Below are 12,376 nucleotides of genomic sequence, written 5' to 3' on the forward strand. Positions count from 1 at the left end.
CTGAATAGCAACACTGAACCTATAAATTAACTAGTTGATACATCAGTTATTAATGCCCATGTTGCCTTAAAGTTTGCAGAGTGAATGTTCAAGGTTTTACAGGACCAAATGTTAAGAAAGAGTATGTTTTATCAATTGCAACATTAATATAAATGCCACAGACAGAAGTGGAGGATGGGACTGGAGTTACAGAAGAAAAAAAGAGGTAAGAAGATTAGAAATGCTTACTTATTTTCTTTTTCTGCCCCCCCCCCCCCCCCAATTCCTACATTGCATGATATAGTCAAATATGATTGAGAATCATTAGCTTGTGACTTCAAGTTGTCCTTTGAGCAAAATGTAAAGGACATGAGAGTAATGTATTAGCTATATAATTTTCAAACGTACTTAGTTTACAGTACTTAAGACTGGCAAGGAGTTATTCAATGATAACTTTACAGTCTGAAACATAGGACCATTAAAATATATACAGATCTCAAACAAGCTTGGAAAAGAACTTGCGAAGTAGATAATGCCCTCTTTGAAATAAGTATTTTTAATAGCTGCAACTTATTTGAATGATCAGTCTAAAGCTTTCCTGTAACATGCTAAAAACGAAAGCTCAAGCTTTTATGCTTAAGGCTGTAAATATAATCACATTTATTAGGGAATTAGGCCCTACGGGTTTTAGAACTATTTCTGAAAAGATTCTTTAGATAACGCTATAAAGATTGTATATAAAAATATAGATAAAAGGGAATAAGATAAAAGGGAGCTTTTAAACATAGCTGGTTTTTTTTAATGCTGTTACTGATCTTTAGTTTTCATTTTAAATATTGTTAAAACTGTTTTTAAATGAATATAAAATTATCATCATTAAAGCTTTATCGTAACTTATGCATCCGGTAGCAGCAACATGGATTTCTTTGACGTTCTCTCTCCTAGTTCTCTTCCTCACCTTCCTTGCCCACCAGGAGACAAATGTGGTTATCTATGGCAACAGAATTTCTTGGCAAGTCACTTCAAGAGGCAAAGACTGACCAGCTACTCAGCCAGTTAAGCTTTTTTCAAAACGGACTTCCCCAGCAAAATGATATTGGCAAGGATCAAGACTCACATTAGTGACGGCCGTTAAACAAACAAAGGATAGCAGCAGTAACCACCACCAGTAGTTTTTCCATGTAGCATATCTGATATTAGCCAGATCATCTGCATGAACATTCAAAGCAGCATCTTTGGGGTTTGAAAAATAAAGACATTCATAATGTACTCGATTACAAAAATAGCAGTATTAATAGTGAACCAAAAGTTATTCACCATACAAAAATATGCAGCCATTAAATCTGACTGTTCCTTTTGCTAATTGCTAAGTACCGTGACATCTATTAGATGTGAAAAGATTACATCAGCTTTTTCTAACCCGGTTTTACCTTTCTCAAAAGAAAGCAATTAGGAGAGACTTAAAAGTACAAATCCAATATAGAAATGCGTCCGTCTTCCGTTCATTTGTTCTCCAATACAGTGAGGCTTGCTACATGTTGTTCCAAGGATCTGATTCCAAAATTGGTAGTTCTCCCAGCCAGACCTCTGTTTTCTCTTGACGCTGCCTGCTGGCCATTCCAAGAGCAGTGGGCCATTAGATACCCATTTCCTGCTTTGTGCTGCAAAACAAGCAACCATTAATAAAAATAGAAGTGGGCACTCTAGCCAGAAATGGTTTGTTTTGCCATATTTGGACATATCATCAACTCACCTTTCTAAGTAACCTGAAGCTAAGTGGCAGAACTTGGGAAAGTATATCCAGAATATACTTGGCTTTCTGAATACAGGCATCCACCTAAAGTCAGTGCATTGAAGCAAAAATAATTTCACAATTCAGCTTGAGAAAACATTTGTTTTAAAATTTAATTATAACTGAAGAAAGAAATATACTGGAGTTTTAATAATATAACTGCTATGGATGTATTGTACCAAATAGTATTTTAGGTGAAGTACAAACGCAGTAATTTTAATACCTTTCTAATAAAAGGCAGAGTCAGTGTTCTAAGTTAATGAATTGCCAGAATGAAGAAAAAGCCACGTGATGTTGTAATTGCAGGTGGGAAAGATTTATTTATTTATTAGACTTATATACCGCTTCATAGAGCTTTCAGCCCTCTCTAAGCGGTTTACAATGTTTTTTTAGCAAATTGAGTCAGCAACTTGCCCCCCCAGTCTGGGTCCTCATTTCACCCACCTCGGAAGGATGGAAGGCTGAGTCGACCTTGAGCCGGTGAGATTTGAACCGCTGAACTGCAGATCAGTCAGCTAAAGTGGCCTGCAGTACTGCACCCTAACCACTGCGCCACCTCGGCTCTGTTAAGGGACTGGACAAAGGGACACTAAAAAGGAATGGACGAATAAAGGACGGCTCAGCCTGCAGCCGAACAGTGGGTAGGAGCAAGAGGCTCAGAGAAGACACTCCTTAATTTTTCGGGGTGTAAAGAAGACCGATGAGAATTGTACTTCCAGACTTGCAAGATTCTATTCATGTAGTCTTACAATGAAGTAGAGTTGGCTCATCTGGTTGTGATTCCTATCTGCTTAACCCGGCAAGGCCAACAGATGCTTTGCATCCAAACAGAGAACTTAGAAGCAACCTCTGTATCTGGGCCTGCAGATATCTAGCGGGGAAGAAAGAAAGTGTCTGGAAAGTGGTCTATATATCAGAGCTAAAAAGATGTTTTGTATATGTGCCTGGGAACATGAAATGGAAGGACGTCTTCCAACTGTACGGGAGAACATGCCATTTGCTGATAGAAAATGCTGCTATTCGAACCCTGCAGTATTTTGCGAACTGTCATTCCTATTTGCAAACTCAAGAGAATTTAATTCTAAGATCTTTTCTACAAACACCTAAAGTGTATCTGATCATGGCAACGAGTAGTTTTATCCTCTGTGAATTTGGTAACCTGCAAGACAAGTTACAAAAACTTCACGAACCTGACCTAGAGGCCCATGTTGTGGCCCAGCAGGAGCCGTTGGAGCTGCCACCAGACTCCGACAGCGAGTGGCCCTATGAGTCGGCTTTGGAGGATGTGGAGGACCCTGGACAGTGTTCCGACTCCGAGCAGGGCGCAGAGAGGCTGGTTGGCCACCAGGAGGCGCCTAAGCCTTGGACCAGTGGGGAGGAGACAAGGGAGTGTGATCCGGACATCAGCAATGAATTGTTCCTGGATGCCCGGCACTGGAGAGCTAATAGGTGTAAGGAACAATTATGCAGTTACAGGAGGTACAGAAGAGCCGAGGTGGCGCAGTGGTTAGAGTGCAGTACTGCAGGCCACTTCAGCTGACTGTTATCTGCAGTTCGGCGGTTCAAATCTCACCGGCTCAGGGTTGACTCAGCCTTCCATCCTTCCGAGGTGGGTGAAATGAGGACCCAGACTGTGGGGGCGATATGCTGACTCTGTAAACTGCTTAGAGAGGGCTGAAAGCCCTATGAAGCGGTATATAAGTCTAACTGCTATTGCTATTGCTATAGGTAATTGCACTCAGCTGGTGGTAATTAGGCTCCTCTCCAGACTATAAAAGGAATGCTTGTGCACACGCCCCTTTTGCAGAAGTCAATGCATTGACTAAAAGTTGGAGAACTTTTGTAACTAGCTTGTCAGGCTGGATTGCTGCCAAGGCTTGTCTGAGTTGCTGGCAAGGTCCTTATCTGTTTGTTATGCTTGGCGTTCAGCCACCAAGGTTTTGGTTTCTTGCTAATAAAGTACATTCCAGTTCAGCTTGTCTCAGCATTCGTTACTGGACGGAGGAGGGGGTTAGAACAGGCCCAGATGCTGTAGGACCAGAAATACTTGAACTATATGCTTGGCACAGGAAATCTGAATTACAAATCAATATTTTAGATAGGGGGACATATCATACATCCCTTGGAGGTAGAAAATTCCAGTAACAAGAATCATACATATAAGTCTGTCATGAGAATGAAGAAGCCAAACACTAATTACTAAATTGGTAGAGAGATCCATCTATTTATAAGGCATAAGAAGTGATAGTGGGCTCTTACACATATGTCCAACTACATATCCTATAAACTTATAAATTATGTGTAGTGCTAGTACTCCTATTGCTTCTCTTAGATATAATTTCCCTCCTTATTCTACTGTTTTGCAACGGAATAAAGCTTTGGTAACCCATACTTATGTGCTCATTTCTTGCGAATCCAAAACTACCTATAGCCCAAATAGGACACTATGATAAACTAAATTTGTTTCTAATGAGTTGCCTGGTTAACTGATATTTCATTTTAATCTGGGCTTCAAGCATCAAAACATAACTGCAGACTGTCCTCTCCTCGATTCCAACTAACTCAAGGTCTCCTTAAATTAGCAACTGTCATGTATCATCCGATGTATTCTGTTCAAGATTTAACACAGCTAAAATATTTCATTATCTACAAAGTAAGATAGGAAAACAAAGTTTTCTTTTTTTAAAAAAATAATAAATACCTTACCTTTAGGTAAGTTGCAGTTTTGCCCTGCGCAGGGCCTCTAGCTGTGACCTGAAGCTGCTGACATACAGAGGCCATCCTCTCAATCTCCTGCAGAAGCCGTGGCTTGTCATCATCTTCCAGCTGAAACAGATGTTGCGTAGGCATGCTAAACATGATTCATTTTTTAATTTATTTTAGCAATTATCAGTTAGACTTATATACCGCTTCATAGGGTTTTCAGCCCTCTCTAAGCGGTTTACAGAGTCAGCATATCGCCCGCAACAATCTGGGTCCTCATTTTACCCACCTCGGAAGGATGGAAGGCTGAGTCAACCCTGAGCCGGTGAGATTTGAACAGCCGAACTGCAGCTTAACAGTCAGCTGAGGTAGCCTGCAGTGCTGCACTCTAACCACTGCGCCACCTCGGCTCTCTAATTTTGTTGATAAAATGTATATGGCCGCCAACTCACACTGACTCCAGGCAACTTAGAAAAATAAAAACAAATACCATACACAATAAACCTCTGTCACCCTGGGGACAGCAATCAATCAAATACGGGAAATGTAAATCATGAAATACATACGATATAATAACAAAAGTTATGGGAAAAAATATCAATGGCACAGATAGCTGCTATTGTATTACGGTACAGGTAGTCCTCGACCACAGTTGAGACCAGTTGCTAAGTGAGACATTTGTTAAGTGAGTTTTGCCCCATTTTATTACTTTTCTTGCCCCATTTGTTAAATGAATCACTGCAGTTGTTAAATTAGTAAGACAAGGGAGAGTGATCCAGAAGCCAGCAGTGAGTTGTTCCTGGATGCACGCCATCGAAGAGCTACTAGGGGTCAGGAACAATTATGCAATTACAGGAGGTAATTGCACTCAACTGGTGGTCATTAGGCTCCTCTCCAGACTATAAAAAAGACTCCTGTGCACACGCCCCTCTTGCAGAACTCAACGCATTGACTAAAGAGAACTGTTGAAACTAACTCGGCAGGCTGGATTGCTGCTAAGGTTTGCCTGAGTTGCTGCCAAGGTCCTTATCTGTTTGTTTGCTTGGCTTTCAGCCACCGAGATTTTGGTCTTGCTATTAAAGTACATTCTAGTTAAGCTTGTCTTGGCTTTCGTTACTGGACAGAGGAGGGGGTCAGAACAGGTCACTAAATGTACTGTTGTAACTCAAAGACTACCTATACAAGGTAGTCCACACATTTTAAAAAGTAAACTGTCTTTAAGATTTGGAAGCTGTACCATACCTGATTGGAAAATATATGGAGAGCTGAAGTAAGCTTTAATCCTTCTGTAGCAAAGGCCTAAGGAGGAAAAGTGCAGAAAGTTAAATGCAAAATAATTAAAGGAAAAAAACCCCCTCTATTATTCAAATGTGTGTATGCCCAATTTGTAATCCAATTAGTCAAATTCAGAAGCAATGTAGTTGACAAAACTCCCTTCTTTTATCCATTTCAAAGCAAGAAAAAGAAAAAGTGGCTGTTGATGAACTGGATTGTTTCATACAGTATACACATAAACATATGTGTTGCTTTTTATTTTGGGTTAGATAATCCAGTCTCAAGAAATTCATAGCTCTACATTTTTAAAATAAAGGTAATAATTATTGCTCTCATATATGCAAAATATAGTCCCCATTTATAACCTTAGTCTGCAAAGAAGAATAGAGTCAAGAATAAAACAATGATAGAAAACTGAAAAAATATAGTAATATGTCCACCGTTTCCTCAAATAACTATACAAGGTAATCAAGTGGATGCACAACATATCTAGAATTTCTTTTATTTCAGTTGACTGATAGGAGAATATTCACAGAAGAAAATAATTAGCAACTTCAAAGTAGAGTTTTAAATTCTCTTTTCGTTGCTTTATTACCTCTGCCTGGTGGAACAAGTCTTGGGTAATTTTCAGCAGTCCTTCCCCTCTAAAAGGGAAAGAAAAAGAATAAAATTCCACAACAATCTACAAATAATTTACAACTATGTCACTATGATTTTGGAAAACTGAGTAGAGGAGCAGAAAAGAAAAGATTCTACTGAGATGTAACTGGATATACCAAAGATATTTAATTGGATATACAAAAGAAACTGGCTGAAGTTTTAACATTTGAAATATCTGAATATGAATTATAAAGAAGAGAGTAACCTGAAAAAATTTTTTTTAAGAGAAACTACATAAGATACTTGTTAAAACCTTGAAGAAATCTGTGTGGGTGAATAAAGAAATTAAATCCTATGACAATATTTGATTTGATTAAATATTAAGGCTGTTAGAAGCAATAGAAAGGGATATAAAGTTAGTTTATTTGATCAAAGAATATTATTAGTTTTTAAAAATTGGCAATTTTCTGGCAATCCTTGATGGACCTTTTGTAACACCATGTTGATGTTTTATGGATTTTTTTTATAAGTGATGAGAAATGGGATGAACAGATAATCCATTTAACTTTATAAGGATGAAGAATTACTAACTTTGTTTATACTTGTGATGAAAGCTAGATGTCATTTCTTTATATATTTCTTTATTATATTCTCTTTTCTTTTTCTTCTTTCTTTTTTCTCGCATTTTATTCTTTCGTCTCTTTCTCGAAATTTAATTTGTATTAGTTTTTTACTATTGTTATTGAAATTCTTAATAAAAAACATATATGTTGATAAATGTATGGATCTCTACAGAAGTGAAACAAGAAATTCTTGATACCAGGCTAATATCTTGCACAATAGTGCATATATGGATTTCTCCCCTGCTTTTGATAAGAAAGTTAAAAAATGAAAAAGTAAGGAACCCATGCTAATGCATAAGTTAAGATAATACTAATACCTAATACTAATATGATAGGAAATGCTCCAAAATTTATAAATGGGGCAGCAGAATTTTAAGATATAAAGCAGATTATTATTTATTTGCACCTCTGTACTCTAATAAGGACTCAAAATTGTTTATTTATTTCAAATCCTAACGGTTAAGTAAAATATATAAATCTCTGCTCAGACTTTTAAAAAACCTTATGTAGGATTAGCAAAATTTTGCAATATCCTGACATTCTCCAAATCCCTTCCCCATTAAGTAAAGCCAACACATCTGAAATGTTATATAAATTATCCACTTGTTCTGTGCATGTATATGTAGATAAATGATAATATGAACATTTATATGGGGAGAGGGGTGGGAGGGAGAGGGATCGATCCTATTTTGGGATTTACACTACTTGTTTGAGTAATATCTGGATTTTACTGTAATTCAGAGAAATTCTACCCTACTAAACAATATCATCTAGATTTGATATGGGGAAGAAAAGGTTCAAGGCCATTTCTACAAACTATTTTGCCCTCTCATTTTTAATTTTTAATGCTTTCCCTTGTCCCACTCTTGTTGTTACCTTGTAAATAAATACATGGAATAAGCCATACTGGATAGACCTTGTCCATATCTTATAATCTCATTTTCAGGGTCTTCCCATTTCTCCATTTCAGAATCAACCCGAGTTGTTACTTTATGAAGTTCTAAACCTAATTTCCCAAATTTTGTTTGCTCCTGCAAATGAAAAGAGGAAATATATCATTTTTGTTCATTAAGTAACTCAAACTAATTACAACATCTAAATTGGTGCTAATGAATAAAACAAACATCTTACCTCATTATCAAGTCTGGCTGGCTTTAAGGCTTTCAAGTTTGCATTATGCTTCTGTAAAAAATATTTTTAAAGAACAGAATTTGATTTTTTAAATAATTCTATCTAAATTAAACAGATTTACTAGGAGCTGAAGTCAAGAGTAGTATGCTAAAGAAAATAGATTTCTAAGAAGAGGGTTGATTCTGAAATAAGCTCAACCTTCTGGTTCCAGATACCAGACAACTGAGAACATTATTAGAAGAAAGCAACTGTTCTGCTTATATGAGCTTATTTCTATTTAAAAATTATATAGTCAAGAGTTATGTTACTGTTGTAATTATACGACATAGCTGTTGCCTGTGTTAAACCTTTAAAATATATGGAAGAGCCTTATACAACATCAGCATCCTCATATAGTTTAGTGTTGTAATTAGCATTATCTTCCTTTAAAATCTCAGGAGAGGTTCGAGGTTCATTTTATTTATATGCCGCCCTATTCCCAGCGGGACTCAGGGCGGTGCACAAACCCAAGGAGGGGAAGGGAAACACAAAAACTACAACAAAAAATACAGGGCATTTAAAACAACCAACAGCCACACGATTCGAGAGGGGAAGGGAACTCATCGACCCCAGGCCTGCCGACATAGCCAGGTTTTAACGGCTTTTCGGAAGGCCTGGAGAGAGGTGAGGGTCCGAATCTCTGCGGGGAGCTTGTTCCAAAGGGCCGGAGCCGCCACAGAGAAGGCCCTCCCCCGGGGTAGTGGCCAGATGACATTGGCTAGTAGACGGAACCTGGAGGAGGCCTAATCTGTGTGATCTAATGGGTCTTTGGGAGGTAATTGGCAGCAGGCGGTCTCTCAAGTACAGGTTATTTTAAATGTATCCTATTACAAAATATAGTTCAATTTTTAAAGATATTAGGAACAGAACTGTGATGCTATTTAGGCATGTAGCTACAGTAGGTGTACAGATTTGTCAAAATGTCCTTATGATGGGAAATGGGCTGGAGACTTTCCCACCATAAGGACATTCTGACCACAAATCTGTACAAACACTGTTGTACCTAAAAAATGGACAGTGATACTTTCCACATACAATGGATGGATGCCATACAAATGAATATGCTGCCATTGACATATATAGGAGAAAACAAGAACAGATTTTGATCAATGGGTGTTCGCAGAACATAGAAGATCAAACCACATAATTTGAAATAACAATTACTTTATCTGCATTGTTTCAAGCCTTTTTCAAGTTTGCAAACAAGACTGAAAAAAAAATCTAGATCAGTATTTTCCAACCTTGGAAATGGTTGGCTGGAGAATTTTGGGAGTTGAAATTCACACTTCTTAAAGTTCCCAGGATTGGGCAACACTGATCTAGATGTGTTCAAAGTCATTTCAATAGAAAAACACTGTGCTCATGCAGGTTCACTTTTGTCAAATCATTTTGGAGTTTATATAGCCTTATTTATAACAGTAATAAAATCTAACTTATTAAAAACAGATTTCAAATGATCCAGACATTTTCTAACAAGAGAGCTGAGATCTCGGCACAAAAATATACAAAGCTAAACATTTTTTTGTATCAAAAGCTACTACTACAAAGTAATTGGAAAAGGTTCTTTTTAATTTTGATCAAAACCCTATGTGATACTTTGTAATAATTACAATAGCCATTAGGCAATAAGATGGATGTATCTTTAAAGCTTTGAAATAGATCATATATTATTTACCATTGTTGCAGAGTTGACATTACAATAAAGAATAAGGGAAGAAGTTTTGAGGGATGAAACAGACTGGAAATAAAATACTGGATGGCAACTGTAGTGTGAATTTCCTACATTGGTCATCTTATCTCCTTCCAATTCTATGTTTCTATCACAAATGCAGAATTCAGACATTTCCCTTAGTACTCTTATACAACTATTAATATGGAAAAGAGATGTTTGCAGAATTCAGCTTTAACGTTAGTGTTCTAGAAAGATTAGTCTTTGATAACTTTTCATCGCCTACAATGCTATGTCATTATGTGATTGATTTACTTTTAACTTAGTGTGATATACAAACCTCCTTACAGTGTTACATCTGAATCAGGCCAGGATAGCTTGCTAAACAAATGTGAATATGTGGAGTGAACAATTGATGAAAAGTATAAAGAAACCACCAGCCCCACAAAAATGAACTTACCCCAGGTTTGGGTAGTGACAAGTACGCACGCTTCTCCCCTAAAAACAATACACCAAAATTGATTATGTAGTGTACTTCTTAAATCTTCTCTCCAGTTTTGGAAAAGTCATATAAAAATGTACCTACCCTTTATTGGTTCCTCTTCATAGATCAGACAGGTTCTGTATTTTGCCATGCATAGCATTGTAAAAGGGGAATTTTAATACTGCCTATATTTGCGCTTACGGAAAGCATTGACACATTCACCAGAAACCTTTCCTTTTAGTTGATAACATTTGTACAAAAATCCTTTTATCTTTCTGAATGCCAAGAGGAACAGCTAATTGGGTGTGGACAAAGCCTATGTACAAGGTCTAGTGTACATGATTAAAATCAAGTAATCTCTGAAGTAAAGTTCAGATTTTGTAATAGTATGAGGAACCATTTGCTTTTTGATAGGACCCTGACATTTCTTCCATTGAAATCAACACCAATATGTACTTAATGCTTTTTTAAAGTTTTTGTTTTATTATATTTATCTTCCTCTAAGTGTCTCAAGTCAGAATGCATGAGTTACCCTTCATTTTAAAATACTGAATGATGGACTAAAATCAGCTACAGTGTTTTCAGTCTAGTGGATACTTAAGGTTAAGTCCAATATTTTAGATGTTTTGTAGAAATTAATGGGAATTTAAATTTTGATCAGATGATATCAATTTTTTTTCTTCATAAGAATCACTTTTCCAATTCTCTGTGATGCAATTCAGGTCAATTCAGACAGTACACCAATCAAAATTTCAAAATCATCTTTCAAGTTTTCCAAATCACTTTTCAAATTTTTCTATGAGGCAATTCAGGTTAATTCAGACACAAGGATAGTTCATTCCAACCAGCATTCAATATTAAAACCAATATTTGAACTTTCAGTTTCAAAAGCCAACCAATGTTTACCTGACTTCATTTTTCTTCTTTCACTACTTATCATTTCTCTCGTACATTGTTTTCTAGGATTGAATTCCATTTGCAAATATGGTTTTCACTTCAGACATCATACCAAATCATAATTTATGCAAAATAATTTTCAAATAAATATCAAAGTATGATTGATTCTGAGTTGCCTGAAAAAAAGGTTTAATCATTCTGGGGGGGCCAGACTGTTGGGGGCAATATGCTAACTTAGTAAAAGTGCTTAGAGAGGGCTGCAAAGCACTGTGAAGTGCTATTGCTATTCAAAATGTACATCTAACAATAGGTAGATAAATAGGTAAACTTCTATAGCTGCTAGTAATTCGTAATTGTGACCCGACAAATGCGCACCGACGAAGCCGCACCCGCCATCAACAAACAACATAGTGGGATGCGAAAGCAACGTTATAAAGTGTTAGGGTTATAACGTTGTTTTCGTGTCCCATTTATGTTGTTTGTTGATGGCGCGCATATGCGGGTGCGGTTTCGTCAGTGCGGTTTTGTCGGCGCGCATTTGTCGGTGAATCATTAGTAATGGTCCTTGTTAATTATCAATACTTAAGGTCATATTATTTAGAGAATTATTATGGTATCCAGATGTGATGTCTGAGCTTGCTATTTAAATTTGAAATGACTTGGTCTGATATTTAAATATCCGTTTGAAAATCATAGGTGATTAGAAATACAGAGAAATTTAAGATCAGCCTAGCCACTGTTTGTCAAGAAATAAATCCCATTTTTCTTTGGTCATCACAAAAATGCAAAGACTAACACTTCTTGCCAACTTGATAGACGGTCATCGGATTTGCCATTGGGGGAGGGGGGCTGTCAACCAGCTTGCATTTACAATCACAATATCTTGCCATGAGAGTATCACAATTTGCAACTTTCTCAGATAGCTTCTGACAAGCCGCATCAATTAGGGAAACCAGATTGTCTTGCATAATTTCACTTAACAACTGTGGTAAAATGATAATAGAATTGGGTCGAGTCATGTGATGGCTTAATGAATGCATTACTTGGCAACCAGCACTCCAATCTCAAATACACAATGTACATCAACACACACACCATATGTATATATTATACACATACAATATTTATATATTATACACATATACACAAACAGAAATGTGTGTATGTGTACATGAGTACCGTAT

General features: G+C 36.9%; 1 protein-coding gene across 1 annotated transcript in view; it reads right to left on the reverse strand.

Moving 5' to 3' along the window:
- Nucleotides 1-247: 247 nt before the first annotated feature.
- CTNNAL1 (catenin alpha like 1) overlaps nt 248-12,376 on the reverse strand; it is a 66,198-nt gene continuing 54,069 nt past the window's right edge. The window contains exons 12-19 of the mRNA XM_032219349.1: nt 10,272-10,309; nt 8,104-8,154; nt 7,849-8,003; nt 6,345-6,393; nt 5,717-5,773; nt 4,478-4,597; nt 1,733-1,816; nt 248-1,640 (exon numbers count right to left, since the gene is read on the reverse strand). Of these exons, the coding sequence (XP_032075240.1) occupies nt 1,482-1,640; nt 1,733-1,816; nt 4,478-4,597; nt 5,717-5,773; nt 6,345-6,393; nt 7,849-8,003; nt 8,104-8,154; nt 10,272-10,309 (713 nt within the window). The 3' untranslated portion in view covers nt 248-1,481. The remainder of the gene's footprint in view (nt 1,641-1,732; nt 1,817-4,477; nt 4,598-5,716; nt 5,774-6,344; nt 6,394-7,848; nt 8,004-8,103; nt 8,155-10,271; nt 10,310-12,376) is intronic.

The sequence above is a fragment of the Thamnophis elegans genome, chromosome 6, assembly GCF_009769535.1.
Source record: "Thamnophis elegans isolate rThaEle1 chromosome 6, rThaEle1.pri, whole genome shotgun sequence".
NCBI classification, from domain to species: domain Eukaryota; kingdom Metazoa; phylum Chordata; class Lepidosauria; order Squamata; family Colubridae; genus Thamnophis; species Thamnophis elegans.